At 41.6% G+C, this 21,409-nt stretch overlaps 1 protein-coding gene across 4 annotated transcripts in view; it reads left to right on the top strand.

The window, feature by feature from the left end:
• Positions 1–18,181, top strand: part of TAB2 (TGF-beta activated kinase 1 (MAP3K7) binding protein 2) — a 49,510-nt gene extending 31,329 nt beyond the window's left edge. For 3 of the 4 annotated variants that reach the window (XM_082215226.1, XM_082215228.1, XM_082215227.1), the window contains exons 3-7: positions 1,418–2,924; positions 13,514–13,674; positions 14,535–14,628; positions 15,975–16,055; positions 16,476–18,181. In XM_082215226.1, coding sequence (XP_082071352.1) covers positions 1,418–2,924; positions 13,514–13,674; positions 14,535–14,628; positions 15,975–16,055; positions 16,476–16,624 — 1,992 coding nt within the window. In that variant the 3' untranslated portion in view covers positions 16,625–18,181. The remainder of the gene's footprint in view (positions 1–1,417; positions 2,925–13,513; positions 13,675–14,534; positions 14,629–15,974; positions 16,056–16,475) is intronic. The other variant, XM_082215229.1, reaches the window with a different exon arrangement.
• The last annotated feature ends 3,228 nt before the right edge of the window (positions 18,182–21,409 follow it).

Here is a 21,409-nt window from a genome sequence, read left to right as displayed (position 1 = left end):
ACATGCAGTTGCTAAACAATCTTTTCTATACTATTACATAGTGCAAAGGTTTAATGATGCCATTCTGCTTCCTCTGTTAACCTAACATCCTCACAGAAAATGGATATTTTGCTTTCATTGATCACCTTCAAAATATGCCTAAGTATACAAAACCAAAAAGAAACAGTTACATAATGGAGAAGGTAATTGGGCTCAGTGGATAAGCTCTTTGTAGTTCCTTTGCCGCTGAAAAAATGTGGGAAGGGAGATTGACCTCTGAGATTGACCTCTGAGATTGACACATATTCCAAACCCAGATCTCATCCTACTAGGTTTTTTTGAAAATCGAAGTATTCTTTCCTGTCACTACTGAAAGGTGACCCAAGTTATACCCTGTTGCATGTATTCTCTGAGTCCATTTTTCTATCCTCCAAGGAACTGTCCTTTCATTCTTGAAAGGAATTGGAGGAAGAGTTACTGGGTTTTGAAGATACATGCCCTGGAGCACTTTTCTTATTTGATAACCAACAATACAGTGGTGCCCTGCAAGACGAACGCCTCGCGAGACGAAAAACTCGCAAGACGAAAGGTTTTTTTGTTTTCGAGTTGCTTCGCAACATGAATTTCCCTATGGGCTTGCTTTGCAAAACGAAGCTTGCCCCCGCACCCCGGACCTCTTTTGAAGCAAGGGGCGGCGGGGAGAAGATCGCTTCTCCCCGTTGCCAGCCCCGCAATCTCCGGGGACAGAGGGGAAGGCGCGCACGCGCCTTCCCCTCTCTCCCCGGACCCCTTTTGAACCAAGGGGCGGCAACGGGGAGAAGCGATTCTCCCCGCTGCCCCTTCCCTTGCTTTAAAACAGGTCCCCTCTGTCCCCGGACGGTCTCCATAGGAATGCATTGATTGATTTTCAATGCATTCCTATGGGAAACCGTGCTTCGCAAGACGAAAAACTTGCAAGAAGAAAAAACTTGCGGAACGAATTAATTTCGTTTTGCGAGGCACCACTGTATATTTGTCTTCCTGATTCATGCCAGGTCCACCCTATCCCTATGATATTCCCTCTTCCTTTCCTCAGCAAAAACAGTTGGCTGCAAAGCCTTATCAAATAATACCTCTCAAATACAAACAGTTGTTTGGGATTTAATTGCTGATTAATCATTTCAGTAATATTGATATTGGGCATTAAAACAAAATTTTAAGAAACACCCTACATGATACATTTCATAGTCTTAAGTATTTTTAGGTTCAGAATTCTCTTTTAATGCTAACCAGCAAAGTAGAACCTACTTTTAATTTTGTATTGCATTTTATCTGTTTTTTTATTCCTTTTTCACACAGCACAATATTTGTGAAAGCCAGTGTTTAAATTAAGTTGTTAAATTAAATGTGATGAAACCATATTATTTTTATTGATACCCATTTTTGTAATTTCTTATAGAATAATAATAACCTGGATGCCTGTTGCGCAGTTCTCTCTAAAGAGAGCACAAAATATCTCTACGGTGAAGGAGACATTGGTTTTTCAGATGATTCTGGGATTCCTGGTCTGCGAAATCACATGACATCCCTTAATTTGGATTTGCAGTCTCAGAATGTGATTCTCCATGGAAGAGAAGGAAGTAGAATGAATGGAAGTAGGACTTTAGCTCATAGCATTAGTGATGGGCACCTTCAAACCAGCCAGTCCAACAGTGAACTGTTTCATCAGGAACCACAGACAGCTCCAGTCCAGGTTCCACAGGGATTCTTTGGCATATCTAATACTGTTAGTACTTCTAATCCAGGGCAGCATTTTGGATTTCACTTGGGCAGCAAAGGAACACCTGGCTTGGCTCAGCAAACACCTAGATTCAACCCCATTATGGTAACTTTAGCCCCAAATATTCAGCCCGGACGGAATACCCCTACATCTTTGCACATACATGGTGTACCTCCAATAAATAGTCCACAAGGCAATTCTATCTATATTAGGCCTTATATCACAAATCCAAGTGGTACAGCTCGCCAAACTCAGCAAAATCCAGGCTGGACGTCTCAGTATAATCCTATGCATTCTCAACAAAACTACCAGCCTTCACATACAAATCCCTGGACAACCCTTCCCACAACCAGTTCCTCGTCGCATACCTCATCACAACAATCAACACAGCCAAACCAGCAAGGCCATCAGACCTCCCATGTCTATATGCCCATAAGTTCTCCTACTACTCCACAAGCACCTACAATTCATTCATCTGGTAGCTCGCAATCTTCTTCCACCCAGAGCCAATACAATATTCAAAATATCTCTACAGGACCTCGTAAAAACCAAATTGAAATCAAACTTGAACCACCACAAAGAAACAGTTCGTCGAAACTGCGTTCAACTGGCCCCCGCTCATCCTCTAACTCCTCTTCCCTCAACAGTCAGACTCTAAGTAGAAGTCAGCCCACTGTTTACATAGCTGCCAGTCCACCAAATACTGATGAAATGACCACACGAAGTCAGCCTAAGGTCTACATTTCAGCCAATGCTTCTACAGGAGATGAACAACTTGTTCGGAATCAACCCACACTCTTCATATCAACAAATCCAGGAGTTACTGCCACGTCTAGGAATATGTCTGGTCAAGTAAGCATGGGACCTGCGTTTATTCACCACCACCCTCCCAAGAGCAGAGCATTGGGCAACAATGCCGCTGCCACTTCTCCCCGAGTGGTTGTTACACAGCCTAACACAAAATACACTTTTAAAATTACTGTTTCTCCAAATAAACCCCCTGCGGTTTCACCTGGTGTGGTGTCCCCAACCTTTGAACCTACAAATCTTCTAAACCTTCCAGATCACTTTGCAGAGACGGAAGGTATCCAACACCTTACTGACCCTGTTCAGTACCCACATGTCGATAGGATTAGTGAGGCGCGAAAGCTGAGTATGGGATCTGATGATGCTGCCTATACACAAGGTAATATTTTTATGTAAGTTGTAGAGATTTCTGCCTTGTTTTGGTCCATGAATTAACAAACACAATACTGAAATAGGGGTGGCTTCTACACCTTTATTTATTTTAAGTATGTCAGAATGGGCAGTAAACAAATAATGGACAGGTACATCTTAGTAATACTCTGTTGCCATTTGATGAAGAAGACTTGCTTTGGAAATTTATCCTTTTAAGTCACAGTGCCTTATGCATGTCTTAGAGTAAATGATTTTTTTAAAAAATGTGTGTTCCTTTTGTAAACACATAATAGGGTATTTATGCCAAAGAGGTTAGCACAATTTTTAAAAAGTCACTTGATTCACGTGGATTGATGAGGATTTAATTTGCTAGGACAATAGGTTAAATATAAAAGACTTGAAACATGTGGAACTAACAAATGATTATTTCCTTTTTAGCACTCTGGAAATGGTTTTGTAGGAGAGGAGAATGGTAGCAAGTGTAAATCTAGTGCAAAGATCTCTTAAAGAATCCAGGGACTGAAAGGATTGCAGAACTGATGCAGTAGGAAAGCACATTGTTCAACTCTTATGGATAGGGGGAAACATACTTCTTTGATTTCAAGCACTCTACATTTTTTCCATCACATGTCTTACCGATCAAGGTAGTCATTCTGTAACCGGATTGTGTAGTTGACATATCTGCCCCATTGTGCACCAAAATGTTGAATAGTTTTAAAATAGTGCTTCCTTTTAGTTTCTCAGCTGCCCCTACATCCTGTTGCTCTAGACATCTCTTTTCAGCAGCCTTCTCCTGCGTATCCTAAGGGTGCCAAGGAGTTCAGCCTAAGACTTAAAAACTGAAATAACCACAAGATATTAGCTGTGAGATAGTTATGGAACTTCCATTCTATCGGTTTATCATCCTAAATATTTAAACTTTCACTTTCCTTCTATGCCTCTAGCAAACTTTATTAGTGTGAACGTAGATTAAAGACCTATACGCCCTAGGACCCTCGTACCTACGGGACCGCCTCTCCTGGTATGTCCCACAGAGGAACTTACGGCCTTCAAATAAAAACATCTTGAAGGTCCCAGGCCACAGAGAAGTTAGGCTGGCCTCAACTAGAGCCAGGGCTTTTTCAGCTGTGGCTCCAATCTGGTGGAACGCTCTGTCACAAGAGACTAGGGCCCTGCGGGACTTGACATCTTTCCGCAGGGTCTGCAAGATGGAGCTGTTCTGCCAGGCCTTTGGTCGGGGTTCAGTCTGACTCCCTCTCCCCTTTCATAAGAACTTGCATGAAAGTGGCCTCCCAATTTTTCTCACAGGCCCATATAAGTTCAGCACAAACAGTTGGGCCTGGCGAGCATTTAAGGTCCCCAACCCTAATCTGCAGGTTGCCATCCGATTGGATTTTATTCTGACCCTGCTCTGATTTGAGGATGTATTTTAATTGATTGTCTGATTTTATGTTAATGTATTATACATTTGATGTTAGCCGCTCTGAGCTCGGCTGTGGCTGGGGAGGGCGGGATATAAATAAATTTTATTATTATTATTATTATTATTATTATTATTATTATGTTACTAAAGTAATTCTGTTAAGTTAACCTCTTTTCTAATAGGTATCTAAATTCCTGGTTGGGTTTTGGAAGTTGTTTTTCAATATAAAATATTAAAAGAGTAGTCATTTGCAGTTTCTAATGTACTCACTACCATGGTTTTCAGAACAATTCATAATTTAGTCAGTCAGATTATGCATTCAGTATTCCCATCCTTGAAAATTCATAGCCTTCAATTTAAGGTTTAAAAAGCATGGATGTCCAGTTTTAGTCATACCCACAGTAGAGCCCTTACAATGGTCTGCTTGTCCATTTATTTTAACAGGTCTCCTCTGAGTATGACTTGGTTAGATATCCCATGAGAGCTGAATTGATGTATAGCAATAAAACATAAGATGGTCGAGTACTATCAAAAGTCTATTACAGTTGCCAGAAGATAGTTTGACAACGATATATATATTAAGGAAATTCCCATCTCTAGTAGTATATTTATACTGAACAATAAACTGAAAACTATAAGAGTTAATGTGCCTATTTAAAATACAGAATAGCCATAAGAAATTCAAAACCGAACTGTATTAAGTATAAATCCTGAAATGTCATTTGGTTTTACATTATGCCAATGAATTGCTACTCTTGGGATAATATATGCATCCTAGCCATTTTATGGCCATCCAAAGGCTAGGATAGGGAAGCAGAGTTGAGGAAATTGCTGGCTGTGGAGCTCTGCTAAAAAAGTTAAAATTGCTTTGTCTGGCATTTACTCTGGTAATTTTGGTGCATGTTTACCTTGCCCTATTATCTCAAATAATACATTGGTATATCCTCATGCGTGTTTGATTATATTTATGTATACCCTCTGCCCTTGGATATCAAGATATGACAAGCCATTTCTTTATTGCACACCCTTGTAATTGAGTGATTGAGGTAACTATTGTCATTTCACATTAGGCTATGGCATTGGAAATAATTCTTTGCCCAAGACTACCACTCAGTATCACAAATAAACTAAGCTTTAATCTGAGGTTCATTCTAAACCTTTGTACCATACCATCCCTTGTCCTAGCAAGATGTTAGGTGTACTTTTCAAGCAGCCGTGTAAAAGCCTGCTTAAAAGACACTCTTTGCTTAGAATGTTAACCAGTTGTTGCTGGGTTTTTTGTTTTGTTTCTTTTACACTCACCTAATGTCGGCGGTTCGAATCCCCGCGGCAGGGTGCGCTCCCGCTGCTCGGTCCCAGCGCCTGCCAACCTAGCAGTTCGAAAGCACCCCCGGGGGCAAGTAGATAAATAGGTACCGCTTACCAGCGGGAAGGTAAACGGCGTTCCGTGTGCGGCTCTGGCTCGCCAGAGCAGCGTTGTCACGCTGGCCACGTGACCCGGAAGTGTCTCCGGACAGCGCTGGCCCCCGGCCAATAAATGTGAGATGGGCGCACAAACCCCAGAGTCTGGCAAGACTGGCCCGTCGGGCAGGGGTACCTTTACCTTTAATTTAAATTCACAAGGGGGGGGGTTCTCAGCACCGTGTAAAGATTTCACTTGATAATGTTGTTATTGGAGAGCCCTGATAATGAAAATGTTAGAGATGAGAATTGCCTAACAAAGCTGATAGCAGACAGCAGCTCATGTATGGAAGATGTGTAGAACTGTGTTGTTTGAACCTTACGCAAATGTACTGAATGCCTTCATATAGTCTCTTCAGTGCAACCATCAGGACTCAAAATGATTTAATAGGGATTTAATCTGTAGCACAGATTGCAACTTCTGCACTGTGTGGCATGTGCTGAATACAGGCAGGTGTGACAGCTGGCAAATATCCTCACATTTCTTGAGGCTTAGAAGACATCTTCAGATTTACCGATGACAGTTGATATACTCTGTCAGCTTCAGATTACTTGTTAATAAGAAACAGATGCTCCAAGTACTAGAAAAGTACAATGTGAGGGATATGAGTTTCCATCAAAAACAACAAAGGGTTATATTTGAAACTGGATTTTCTGTAAAATTCTTTTCAAGTCTGTTGCTGGATAAAGAACAGTAAATAGATTATTTTCTTTTGAGTACATTAAGGAAGCTAGGATAGATGAACAGCACATGGCTATTCTCTCTCATTGATAGCAAAGCCTTAAGTAATTTGGCTGTTGAATGTGAACCCTCCATTTTGTTCAGCGCCATATTGATTGGAGGTTGTCTTGCAAATTAGGTTAACCATAAATACATTGCTGCGTCAGCAATGCGATAATACCTTTTTTCCCTTGAACTGCTTTATTCACTTATTAGCTTATTAAAATAAATGTAATTAAATCAGCAGATGAGTTCTGATTTGATCAAAGTTGCACAAGTTTTGGCAGGCCAACTTGTAGCTGCCAAACTCATCATCATTTATGTGTCAAATGGGTGGAGTCTTCTCTGGTATTGTGCAGTGCTTCAGAAGCAATTTCTCATTAGTGCGTTTGAAACCCAGGGCAATAATTCTGGATTCAACTTACTGGGCTCACCACAGTACATATACTGGGCTCACACATATACATATACACATGCACATGCTACTGGTAACCTGATGAGTGCATTTATGGGCCTCATACTTTGATGTGGATGATAATCAAAATATGTTTCAGAAGAGAGTGTAGTTGTGTTGCCATTTTCTTTCTGAATGCTGTTTTTGAAATATATTTTAATTACAAGTTTTCATATATTTACATATCTACACATATAGTAACGCTAAGAATGATTATCACAATATAGCTAATAGAAATTTAAAAGTAACAAAAAGGCGACTTACAATTGAGTGATCGCACAAAACTGAGGGCTGAAGAATGACCAAAGTGTTGTGTTTGAATAAACTGAAATGTTGATCAATTAGCATATTTTAAAAAAGATATTTCTCTTTGACACCAAGAGAAGGGTAAGATACAAAATAATAGCCATGACAAAAAAGAATAATTGAATTAACCAAACCCATTCAAAAGCAGGAAGTGGGAATCTATGTTCTTTCTGAATGCTGTTGCTAATAGTTCATTTTCAGAGTTGTCTTTCCTGGTTACCTTAAGTAGGAGGCAAATGTCAGGGTGCAAAATGCTACTTAGACTCACGCTGCTGGCTGTGTGGAATTTTTTGACACCCCCCCCCCGAACACTATATGTGCTTTTGAAAATTTCCCTCTTCCTTTAGGAAAGATTGTACACATGACTGCTGCTTCTAGCAAGGAATCTAGCCCCTTGAGAATAACTTTATTAGAAGGGTAGGGGAAGCACAAGTTGCTACCCCTTGTAGTTGTGGAAGAAGCTTTGGGAAGTCATGGTCATTTTGTGATGAAATTCTAAAAATAGATCTGGAACTTGGTCCCATGTTTCAGAATTTCAGTGGTCAATAGGTGAGTACATGTCTGGGTAGGTTTATTTAAATAAAAACAGTTCTTAGCAGTTGCTGAAAACCATACAACAAATAGGCAGAGAGTTCCATAGAGAAAATACTGCCACACTGCAGGATAGATTCCTGGAAAGTACAAAATAAATGTCATGTGGCACCTTGTAAAGGGCCAGTTCTACAAGTTGAAAACATCATATGGATATAATTATTAATATAATTAGTCTCATTACATAATTCTCACTTGGATATAATAAATAATTATAGTGATTTTCAAGCTTTCTGTTTTCAATGAGAAGTTTCCACTTGACTTGACTGCCAGAAATATCAAGCATCACACAAAGGATTCCACAGCATGCTCATGGGATGCACTGATTGTTCAGATGTGCTGTTCTAGATAGTACAGGTGCCCCCCACCCCACTTGCGCAGGGGTTACGTTCCAGGCATCTACGAGCATAAGTGAAATCGTGTAACATTGGGAGCATGCCACTATAATAGAACATCTGGGGAGGGAGGGAGACTCATGTGCACCAGGGCTGCTTTCTGCCACACCTTCTCTCCAATGCCTCTCGAGCAGCAGCCCCAAACAACTTCCAGGCAGCAGTAGTTCACTTTCTTTGATTTCCTCCTTCCCTTCCCATTTTCACCCATCTGCTCTTGTTGCCCTCAGCCTACCTGATTGACTATTTGCACTCTCCCCCTCCCCCCCTCTTTTGTGCTCTGGCCCCACCTTACTTGGAGATGGATTTGCACCTCTCCCACTGGCCCTGGGCAGCACAGCTAGTAAGGCACTGGGTTGCTCATCCTCTAGTGTGCCCTTGAGAGCTGCTTTAGGACCCAGCAGCACAGCAGGCAGGTACTGATCCCATATGCCTGCCTATGGGACCAGACTGGCATGTGGTGGGAAAGACATGCAGCCCACAGTGCTGTCAGTTGGGATCTGATCCGCAGGTAGAAGCGGCCAATTGATTGATTTCCTGGTGCTATATGTATATGTGGTTGTGCATAAGTTTGGACTTGGGTCAAGGGGGGGGGCAATGCCTGTGTTGAAAGAAAATGCCTGCTTGGCACTCCATTTGCAGGTAGTTTGGAAAGCCATTTTGGTGATTTTTCAGAGGCAATTTTTTCTTCTTCAAAGGATTCATTAGCCGACAACGGGGTGGTGGCCCACCCATGCACAGTGGTGGCCTTTCATTCTTTTAAAATACTTCTATTAGGATGGTGTTTCTCTCAGTGGCCACCATTTCTCTAGAATGCCCCAAGCATTGTTCAGGTTTTCCATAATGCTCCCAGCACAGAACAGTACTGCACCCGAGGTGTCCTAGTGAAGGAGACAGGCACCTGCTGAAAGGAGGTCTGTCAGATTTTAATTAAAAAAAGAGAGTAATAGGGCCTTGTCCTGCCTTGAAGCCAGCAATAAGCCTTCCATGAATCTTCTTTTTTTTAAAGAAATGCATCTTCCCCTTACATAAAAAATGCTCCCAGTTTTTTTTTAATCCTATCTTTTCTCTCCCATCCCAATTTAATTCCAGATATTGATTCTGGCATTGATGTCAACCCAATTCCCAGTGGTTGAGACCTAACCCCAAATTCTATAGCATCCTATCAAAAATCATGAGAAAGCTTTGAAATCTATCAAACTAGACATATTTGAGTCTTAAGAACTTTCCCATCTTATTTTCAAGCTCTGTATGCTTCTATGTATCTGTAAGAGCAAGAATGTTTATTTATTCAAATAAAAGTTGAGAAGGACAGACATTTTAATGAGCTTTTTATCTGCATTTAAGTGCCTTTGGCAATATTTCTGGTACAGAAAGGCTTGAGCAATGTGTTTCCTGTTTAACTGAGGTATTTAGATTAGCTTTGAAATAAGTTGTGGACCTAGGAGCAATAAAATATATCCCTTAAGTATGTTGTTATTTATGTCACTTAAAGAGAATGTATGTCTCAAATAGACTTGATTGCTAATGTGGTCTTAAATTATGCAGAAAGCTGTATAAAACATTTTCAAAGCTTTATTTAGTAATCTGGTATGTGTGTTTAGTACAGGTTTGACTTTCATTATATCTCTTGGAACTTCTTCCCCTACTACACTGCATCTTGATTTGTATGGCCATGATTCTGAACCATGGCATACAAAGCAATCAGAATGTGCTGTGTCTACCATAAATGTCTTTATAAGATTCTGGCCAGATTCCATCTAGTTGCAATTTGGGCTTCAGTTTTTCATCATTGAGCCATAATTGCTGAATAACCAAGTTTTATATCTATAATTATGATGTTATCTGTTCTAAACTTGGTTTGTGTATACAGTTATTTTTACAGTATATTCTGAAATGACATTTGAAGTCAAAAGCAACAACCATTCAGTAGAATAAAAAATTATCAGGTTTCATCTTAACCTTTTTTTTTTTATGAAACCCATGGAGCTAATGAGTTGACATACCAATTCGTTTTGGATTATTTCAAACTTTAATAAAATTGAATTTTAAATTGTCTAGATCTGTGATTGAAAGCTTTTGATAGGTCTAATTCTGAAGCCTTAACTAGGATATGATTCTCGAAGCTGTATGTTGTTCACCCCAGGCTTGGACTGCTGCTTTAAACCAGAAACAGTTTAAAACTGAATGCCAGTATTTCTTTGAAACTACCATATTTTTCGCTCCATAGGGCGCACCTGACCATAGGGCGCACCTAGTTTTTAGAGGAGGAAAATACGGAAAAAAATATTCTGAATCAAATGTTGCACTAAACTATTTAAAGGAGCAAAGCGGGCGGCTCCTGACCGCTTTGCTGCTTTAAACTGAGCCTCAGAGGAGGGTAGGAAGGGGAACCATGGCTTATCTAAGTCCAGTTAATAATGCTGAGCCTGACTTACGGCCATCGAGATTAGCCTGGCCGTCTCAGTGGAAATTTGGGGAGGCTGGGGTGGACTTTCAGTGGTCAAAGTGTGGTTGTGTCTTCCTGCCCTCTTTCCCTCCTGCACCCCCGCACCCTGCTTCGAGGGAAGGCAGCGGAGCCATGGATCCTCTGCTCGCAACTGCAGTGGATTCCCTCCACTTTGAAGCAGGAAAGTGGGAGAGGAGCTGCTTACATGAGTGTAAGCTGCTCCCCTCCCACATTACCGCTTCAAAGGGAGCCCAGGAGGAGGGAATCTGCTGCAGCCGCAAGCAGTGGAGGATCCATGGTCCCTTTCCTTCCCTCCTCCATGATTGTTTTGAAGCAGGAAAGTAGGAGAGGAGCTGCTTACACAAGTGTAAGCTGCTCCCCTCCCACACTGCCGCTTCAAAGGGAGCCCAGGAGGAGGGAATCTGCTGCAGCCGCAAGCAGTGGAGGATCCATGGTCCCTTTCCTTCCCTCCTCCATGATTGTTTTGAAGCAGGAAAGTAGGAGAGGAGCTGCTTACACAAGTGTAAGCTGCTCCCCTCCCACACTGCCGCTTCAAAGGGAGCCCAGGAGGAGGGAATCTGCTGCAGCCGCAAAAGTGGAGGATCCATGGTCCCTTTCCTTCCCTCCTCCATGATTGCTTTGAAGCAGGAAAGTAGGAGAGGAGCTGCTTACACGAGTGTAAGCTGCTCCCCTCCCACATTGCCGCTTTAAAGGGAGCCCAGGAGGAGGGAATCTGCTGCAGCCGCAAGGAGTGGAGGATCCATGGTCCCTTTCCTTCCCTCCTCCGTAGTTGCTTTGAAGGAGGAAAGTGGGAGAGGAGCTGCTTACACGAGTGTAAGCTGCTCCCCTCCCACATTGCTGCTTCAAAGGGAGCCCAGGAGGAGGGAAAAGCTGCTCCCCTCCCACTTTCCTGCTTCAAAGCAATCACGGAGGAGGGAATCCGCTGCAGCCTCCTCCGTAGTTGCTTTGAAGGAGGAAAGTGGGAGAGGAGCTGCTTACACGAGTGTAAGCTGCTCCCCTCCCACATTGCCGCTTCAAAGGGAGCCCGGGAGGAGGGAATCCGCTGCAGCTTCCCCCACCTCCCGCAGAAGCCGCGCGCTCTTTAAAGGGGCTGCACGGCTTCTCCTGGCTTTTCTGGGAGGTGGGGGGATTCCCCCACCTCGTAGAAAAGCCTGCAGGAGCCGCACAGCCTTTTAAGAGGGCGCCGCTCTTGGGGGCTTTTCCCCCAGGAGGGAAAAGGGACTGATGCGACCAGTCAGTCCCTTCTCCCTCCTGGAGAAAAGCCCGCAAGAGTGCAAGAAGCTCTTGAGGGCTTTTCCCGCCTGCCTCCCCCCTGCATTCGCTCCATAGGACGCACACACATTTTCCCTTGCTTTTTAGGAGGGAAAAAGTGCGTCCTATGGTGCGAAAAATACAGTAATTTAACATGGTTTTGAATAAATTGTTTTCCTTTAAATCTCTCTGTTCCACCAAATGAATGAATTTGCTGAACATCTTACCATATATAATGTAAGAACAGCACAAGAAAATGGTTTCTACATGTAATAAGTTTAAGAACCACCTGTCACCTGCAATGCCACCTTTGGCTGTAACTAAATCTGTGATGGCTTACGGGAAAGAGTGTAAGATTATTGAAAATCAGTTTTATTTCTGTATGCAGAATTCATAGGCCATTTTGACTGAGAGAGCTTTGCATAAGACATAGCAGCAAAAACAGTTCTGCGCTGTGGATAGGATTGGGATTGGGCAGGTGGAGGGAGGGAAAGAGAAATTGTAGGCTTAGAAAGATAGTGGGAACACCATTAGATGGTATAGTTAATGGACATTGGGTCCATAAAGAGTGAATAGACTCAGAAACTGAATAAGGAAGCAAGGGTGGAAGATGCAGAAAACTGAAAGGAATGTCGAGTTTGAGAAAATAAGAGGAGGGGTATAGGGAAAGAGGACTTACACAGGCTGATTACAGTGTTTGAAACTCTCATTCTAGGCGCGTTTTGCGACAGGGAATTTCATTAGTGTGAGCAGTTTCTGAGCTCTGGGTGCAGTACTGTGCCTAATATTTCCAATTAAAACTCAGAGTGAAAGGAAAGGAGCAGCTTCTTTTGCCTCCCCACTTCCAGCTACTCTCTGAAGACTGGAGAAGAGACCCTCTTAAGAATATTAGGGGTATGAGCAGGGGAAGGACTAGATCATGTTTAAAATGAACATAATATTTTAGCTGCAGTTCATTCATTTTCAACTTTATATTCTTGTTATAAAAAAGTGCGGTTAGACATTCCGTTGTGCACGCATAACCTAGGTTCGAGGTGCCATTTAGCTTCTAGCTTTCATCTTTCAGTTTCTAACACTGGCTGATTATCAGAAGATAAGGCAATTGTAACCTGTGTGGTTCCTTAAAGATGTTGTGGGCTGCAGTTCCCATCAGCCTCAGCCAGTATGGCCAATGGTCAGGGATGATGGGCAGTCCTTGACCTAGGGAGTGGGGAGGTATGGTAACTCTGAGCCAGGAAGTGAACTAAGAAGGCCACATGGGAGGCGTCTAAACTTCACACGTCAATTTTAAGACCTTTAGCTGTACATCTGTAATTATTATACAGGTATGACTATTATAGGCAGTCATCTGAATTATTATTCATGTTTCAAAGCAACTATATGGTACACACAATCTTTATATAATTCAGTTTTGGTAAAGTGGGAATTCTCATGAAATTGTTTGACCTAGGGGTGCCCTGCATTATATCAAATTATGCTGTGAAGAGAACAATATACTGATTAAAGAGATACCTTTATGTCCTTCAGCTTTGCTAGTACATCAGAAGGCTAGAATGGAACGGCTTCAACGAGAACTTGAGATTCAGAAGAAAAAGCTAGATAAACTAAAAACAGAAGTCAATGAAATGGAGAATAATCTAACACGAAGGCGCCTGAAAAGATCAAATTCTGCTTCCCAAATTCCTTCAGTAAGTCATAATTTCTGGAGGTTTTAAACATGTATAAGTCTGAAATAGAATTTCAGTTTAAAAATGGTAATGATACGTAAAATACACTTTGCTTACCTGTCACCTGGTTCATACATCATGGTAAGGCAAACTATGGCTCACTGGAAACGTGCAGGCTCGTGGAGGTGAGCTTACAGCCACTTTGCTCCTCCCTGTACTGAGCTAAGATAAAGCTCGTTTTTGTGTTTCCAAACCTCAGTTTGTGGTTACAGTATCTCCTCTCTAAACCACAAGCTGTAACCAGGACTTAACCATGAGCCCAGGTTTGGATAAAACTTTGACTTAGCTCAGTGTGGCACAGAAGTTAAAACAAAAAGCCAGAGAGGAACAATTTGAACCTGTTTAGCTTACCATGATGCATGAACCAGGAGATGGAGAAGACAACTTTAAAAACACAGTCACATTTTCAGTCATGTGTTCTGAATGGTCTAAAGGAGAAGTACTGACTCTGGCAAGCCAGTTATTTGCTTGACTGTGCTTATGTGATACACTTAGAATTATTTTGTGATGTGAAAGAAAAAATACTTCCAAAAGTATTTCCAAAATGAATTTTTTAGGACTGTCAACAAGGAAAAGTTATCACTGATTTCTGTGTATCAGCTGGTGCTTTTGTAATTTCAGTAATAATCTGAATTCAAAATTCAGTGACTAGACACCTCATGGGAATAAATACCCTCCTCTCAAGATCTGATGGGATTGTTCTTTAACAGTTTTGGGTTGAAGATGGCATGATTACGCTTAAATCACAGTCATCACTAAGTTTTGTTGTCCCACGTATAAAGTTAGTAATCTAATGGACAGCATTGTTCTGTGTTTTTCAGCTTGAAGAAATGCAACAGTTAAGAAGTTGTAACAGACAACTTCAGATAGACATAGATTGCCTAACCAAAGAGATTGATCTTTTTCAAGCAAGAGGTACTGTACTATCAGTATAAATAATAATTTTGCCCATTTAGCTAAACATTGAAGGTTTGAGGTTTATAGAACATGTAAATAATTGATTTATGCATTGTGTAATTCAGTTGTTGCTAACATTTTATTGAGCATTTTCATAACAAACAAAATGCCCAACCTTGTCACTGTTTATCTGGGATTCTTTGTTTGTAAAAGATCAAGTCTACATATTTCAGATATTGATGAAAATAAAACAAGGATTTAGATAAGCTTACATACAAAATATAATTTCTAAAGTTACTCTCTCACCCTACAAATAAAAGCCTTGTAAGTTTAGCATAGAATAGAAAGCAGGAAGACAATGCAAAATCAGCCCTTTCCCCCATTCCTGATTCAGAATGGCTGGGGTGGTGGTGACTGTTATTCCATTTCCTCTTCTTCAAAGCCTAAAAGCTATGTTTAGTTCTTCAGAAGAATAGGGCAGGGCTAGGTTTGAAAAAAAGACATGTTAACAGACTTGTTCTTATCATTTTAGCAATCGGAGCACAAATAGACAAACATTAGCTTGGTGTTTTTCATATTTGTAGTTCAAAATAATACAAAAAAATACATGGTTCAGGGATTACAAACAGTTCTGAATATCCAGCTGAGCTCTCACCAGGTAAACATTTGAAAGAAATAAAAAATTCTTAAAATCAGTAAACCAAATTAAACCTGAATAAGACAAACAAGACAGCTGTTGGGCACTTAGGGTAAGACTTCCTATTGCTATATCTATATTCTGGATTACTTAGAGAGCTCCAAGCTTGTTTTAATCTAGTTATACAATTCTATGGTTCTATGATAAAATCCACAATATTCTACATGAACACAAACATATTTTAGTTTTGTTTGTCTTATCCTATTGGTGAACTTCAATGTTAGTTATGTCTCAGTAGGCCCACTAAAACCAATGAACTTAAGTCCATTGATTTCAGTGGGTGTACTTTGGGTGATATCCAAAACATGTTTATTGTCTTGATTTAGAAAAGCAAAACCTAATATTATTGACGCTTCACCTGAGGTATAATGTAAAACCTGAAGGTTGCTGCAGCCTGGCTTGCTCATCTTTCCATTGGACTGTTTTGACTGTCTTCAGCTTTCCCTGCCCCCACTCCATACTTTCAATTAGAAAATGCCACCTTTGAATGCTTTTTAATGAGCCATATATGGAGGCACAAAATTGGTAGATTGCATTAGGTGACCTCAGAATTTTCCTTCAACATCAGTGAAGATCTTGTCTTACACATTCTGTAATGCTTCTGCTTTAGCTGCCTTCTTGTACTAACTCTTTCTTTCATTGTGTTGTGTTTTTTTCTGTTTTTCAGGACCACATTTTAATCCCAGTGCCATTCATAATTTTTATGATAATATTGGATTTCTAGGTCCTGTGGCACCAAAGCCTAAAGGTACTACTGCTAAATTTTCTAATCTAAGTTTGCATCCCTGAAATTGAAACATTGAGCCCATTTATTGTAATATATACTGTCAGTTCTTCATCATAAAGTTATTTGATGTCTGCAGCATACATGTAACCACTGTTCTCTGTTGCATGCAGACAGGTGGATCAGTTCTGCTCTGTCCATGTGCTGAAATTGCTTAATTTTTGTTCATTTTTAGAGACTGAGAGGATTGTCTAGCCTTAATCATATGGAAGAGGAGGCCTTTTTTGCAATTGAGTAGTGGACTGAACTTTTAATAACACAGCAGTAGAAATAATCAACTTATTCTACTGTGTAATACCGAATACTGCAGGGGGTAGGTGGGGAAAGCTTCACAGAATTTAATCTCTCCTGTTTATATTTAAAAATTGTTCTCTTTCTCTTCAGCAGATCAGAGGTCCACTGTCAAAACACCAAAGACTGTACCTGATACGGAGGAATACGAGGGAAATCATTGGAGTTGTACTGCTTGTACTTTTTTAAATCACCCAGCCTTAAACCGTTGTGAACAGTGTGAAATGCCCAGGCATTTCTGAGCCAGGGAGGCTCACTTATCTTCTGTAAATCCAACCTTTTGACTATTGTGTCATTTCCTTGGGATAAATAATCATTTATGCATAGGATTTTGTAAAATTGAACGTGTGACAAGGTTTATTACTAATGTTAAATGTCATGCTACAGAGATAATACCTCAGTGTTGTGCTGCAGGCAGCTGAAATTCATCAGCTGGAAGGTAATCTCCTGAAAGACTTGGTTGCCAGCTGCCTGAATCATGTACAGTATTACCAGAACCCCAGTAAGAGTAACTCTCATCATGTTCAGTGCTTGGGTGTTCCCCAACCGCCTTCCTCCACAGATGTCACTACTGAATTTTGACAGGGGAAGGGATTAGATTGATGGCTTTTGGGTTGTTTGTAAAGCTTTCAGTGAAACACTACATTCACCGAGGAAATGGAAAGGAACAAGCTGAAAGTGTGTTAAACTGTTTGCTGCCGCATAGGGATCGTGAATTGTAGAACTTCACAAATCAGTGGTACTCTTCGCCTTGTCTTCCCAGCAAAAACACAGCTCTGCTCTGTGAAGACACAAATCAGTACAATCATGTCTGAAGATGAAAAAGAAACTGCATGCTTTGTCTGTACAATACTCACAGTGAATACCCCCAAAGCTTTTCCTACTGTACATAGCTCTAGAGCTGCTTTAAGTGCCTTTCTTTTCTTCACCTTTTATTATTTCTTGTACTTCTTAATGTATAGTGTAATAGTTTTTGTTAACTTTCTTTTTCCCTTTAAGTGATTATGCACGATCATGACCCTTTTTTAAAAAGCTTTTGATCTGAGAGAAGCAGTGCCTTAAAATAAGAGCAATAATAAACAATGCACAAATAGCTCTCCACTGCCTGTTCTGTACGTTGCTCTTGTAAATGCTGATGATCTGTGAAGATCTGCAGATGCAGCATGGTGAAAATGCAGGAAAAGTTGGAGTATATGCATATAGTTCACTCTGTACACTGATTTTTACGGTGGGTGACACAATGTAATATTTTTGTCTGGCACAAGGAAACAGAAGTTTAAAGTATGTTCAACCCACCAATGGATCAGCATCTTAATATGCTTGCTTCATCTGCTGGATATCTTGCAAATTCTTTAAGGGATTATTACTGGGGAAGTACATACAGTACACAAAACAGTAGCAGTAGCATAAAACATCAATGCTATTAATATCTTGGCAGCCAGTTTCTAAACCCGATTTGGTAGAGAATAGCAGTAGTGTGAAATACAGGCTAGAAAAGAGAAATCAAGCAGACTTGAACACTGAAGCAATACTAAGCATCTCTCTTATTTTCATAGTCCTTGTTCTTTGATCTAAAGGAAAGGATTCAGGTGAGAAGGAGCACATAACTGAAACCACAAATGGTTTTTTTTAATGCTCTCTTGCATACTACAAAAAAAGATGTAGCATCTCTTAGGATAAGAATGGAGAGAGTGCTTAAATGTAGCAAGAGACAAAGTAGACTGTCACCCACTGTAAATAATTTCCAGTGGACATTTTTAACAGGAATTTTACAAGTGATCTATGAATACAAAGGCCTTTGTTTTAAAGGCTTTGAATTTTTTAAATATGGGAATAAAATGACTATCCCAAGTAATTAGTCAGTAGAACCAAAGTACTTGCATTGAATGCATTTTGTTTATTAAAAAAAGCCTTGTTTTTCAGCTTCATCTGCAGTTCTATGTGAAGATTGACAAATCAATTTTTACCTGTTTTATTAATAAAACCTAATTTGGATATCTTGAGTTGATGGTTTTGTGATTTAGCTGGGTAAACTGTCTTTGTAACAGATAAGTTATTTATAAAAATTAAAAAAAAATATATTGTAACCTATGGTTTTGTGTCTTTTTAACCTAGTAGTCCAGCTATAAATTCAGCCAAATAATAATTGAAGAGTGTAAACATCTTGTGAAGATAGGAACCTCTGAGATACACTTAACATTTCTGCTTCTGAGAAGAGGAATGCATAGATGATGATGAGACAGCTGTTGCTTTTATTCAAAGAATTTATAGACTATTTATGACCAATGCAAGATTTTCAGTTTTGCTACTGCAATCCCTTAAGCTTTCCTCTGGATATTAGGTAGTATTGCCCTTTAATGCTAGAATCTGGAATGACACTTTTAACTTGCAGTTTCAAATCAGTTCTTCTAGAGGACCCATAGTGAGGTTTGTCCAAACCACTTGCAGGAGTTTTAACACTTTTTAAATGAAGCACAAATATCCATGTTGCTTTTTTAAAAAAACCTGGTACACTAAACAACTGAATCTGGTGCAAAATGAACTGCTGCTGAGGGTAGCAAACTGATGCAAATGGACATCCTGAACAAACCCTAAGATAATCCTTTGGCTCACCATTGATCCTTCAATCTGGACTCTGTTTATCTTTGGAGATGCCAACTTTTACAGCACAAACATATATTCATGGGTATCCAAGACCCTTTCTGTACAAAATAGTGGTCTTTCATGTGGGCAAGGATTTTCCTCAGTGTCAGGCCCAGGCCAGCGGTAAGTGCTATCAGAGTTCTAATTAGCGTGATTTTCAGGTGCTGAGAAGAAGCTCAAGAGAATTGCAAACGTAGCTTACCGTATTTTTTGCACCATAACACTCACTTTTTTCCTCCTAAAAAGTAAGGGGAAATGTCTGTGCATGTTATGGAGGGAACGCCTACAGGTGGCATGCCTACGGATTTTCCTCCTCTAAAAACTATGTGCGTGTTATGGTCGGGTGCGTGTTATAGAGCGAAAAATGCGGTATATGGACAAGATAACTCCCTAAACTAAAAGCATTTGGGAGTATTGTGAATTAAATGCTGTAATGGCACTGCTAATGCACTGTAAGTTTACATCTTGTGTCAAATGATGTTTCTGTGAATTCTACCTACTGTGAGTGGATTTTCCCTTCTGTAGGGAGGGAAATACAATCTTGTGTGGGTTGTCCCTGCCCATCTCACCATTGGCAGAAAATAACTTTTTTGAGAGAGAGAGTGTATACCTGGGGCAGGGACAACCCCTTTATCTCCAGTTCCAGCTTCCTGACTGGTGTGATGTCTTGCCGGCTTCTCTAGGCACAGCAAAAGAGAAGAGGCAGGAACGCCATATTGGAAGGGGTTTTTCTTTTGTTTACTCCTTGATCCTACTTCCGCTTCCTTCTGCTACTCCTGCAGGATTTTTGTTTTCTCCAGGCTCTATAGATCTCCTCCTGCATGGCATCCATTGCCTGGGCCTTTTGTTTTGGGCCTACAGCCTGGGAGGCTTTCTGGATGTTCTTGGCGGGGTGGGTGTGAGGAGCATTGGAAAGAGCTTAAACGGACGAAAAGGACTTCTCTCAGGAGGAGAGTTGTTTTTGGAGATGGAGTCACTGGGTGCCTGAGTAAGAGCTCCTACGATCACCCTGACTCCAGTAACAGCGGGTTCCTCAGTCATGCAGGTATGAGGGACCTGAAAAGCCTGCTCCAGCACTCCCAGAGGTTCTGGTAAGCTGGGAAAAGGGGGAAGGGGACCATTCATGCCTACCCACCCCTTGCAGGATGCCCCCCTTTTGATCTTGAAGGGCTGACCTGTCTGGGGCAGGCTCTGGGCTTACCTGCAGCCCCACAGCCTTCCTCCGCCTGCCACATGCCCATCATGGCCCCTTCCGCAGGGGCAGCAGCAGGGGAAGGGCCTCAGGAAATCAGCCATGGAGGAAGCCATCCAATCCATCAACTGGTTGGAGCTCAGAGTGATCAGACAGGTCTTCCATCACTTCAGGAGGCTGATGGGGCAGGCATGTACCTATCCGCCCTGACAACCGAGGCGTATAGATGCAAGGAGAGTGGCAGCAAGGCTCAGACCCTCATGTAGGAGGCCACCATTCTTCTGCTTTGGGTGGGTAAACACCCAGAATCCCTGTCAGCAGAGCACAGCAGAGCCCCCAACACTTGAGCAGCTGGGCTCAGCCGTCGGCAGCTCTGTCAGGTGGAATGGAGTTCCACAGGCACTCAAGCAAATGGTAGATCGCTTCGACCCTCCAAGGTCCTGTTGGCAAGTCCAGAGAACCAAAAGGTGGAGCAATGGGCTAGGGTTCCCTGACTCCTACCTGGTCAGTGTGTGTTGGGGGGGGGGGGCTATAAGCCTTTACTTCCACAGTACCTATTCAGAGATTTGTCAAGTGGGTCAGATTGACCCCAGGCCAGATCCATCAACTGGTTGGAGCTCAGAGTGACAATGGTAGGGGGTCCCTTCTGGTTAAGGACGACATGGTTTGCAGAACTTATGGCTCTATCAGTGGCGGACCCTTGGCCTAAACCTTGCAGGAGCTACCTGTGGTGGCAGGGCGACGATTTGACCTCCGCCTTCCACCTTCATGAGTCATTACAAGCTAGATACTTATGCCTCAGTGGAGTTTTCCTTGGGAGACAAGGGGTTCAACAGGTGTTTAACACCAAAAAGGTAGGGCCCACAGCGACTCTCACTCGATTTGAGAACTGCTGAGATACATCCCACACAGGATCATATTTCCCTCCCTACAGACGTGTACGTTGGTACTTACCATAATAGTTCCTTCTCTGTAGGGAGCTTCCCAGGTACTGTTGTGTGCATGGGAGAGGTCATCAGACACAGAGCATGGGGAGGTTGCCCAGGGGGCCAGACATGCCTTCCCCCAATGTTCAGGGACTTCCTATCTCCCTGCCCCTCTTGCTCTTTAGCACATAACGGGGGGGGGGGTTCCCCCTTCTCCCCTTCACCTGTACTATCTAAAGAGGCCATCAGGGCAAGCTTGGGACAGG

This window comes from Podarcis vaucheri, assembly GCF_965113315.1.
Source record: "Podarcis vaucheri genome assembly, chromosome: 3".
Taxonomy (NCBI): Eukaryota; Metazoa; Chordata; class Lepidosauria; order Squamata; family Lacertidae; genus Podarcis; species Podarcis vaucheri.
The sequence above is the reverse complement of the archived record's forward strand: the minus strand, read 5'-3'. Positions and strand labels throughout refer to the sequence as shown.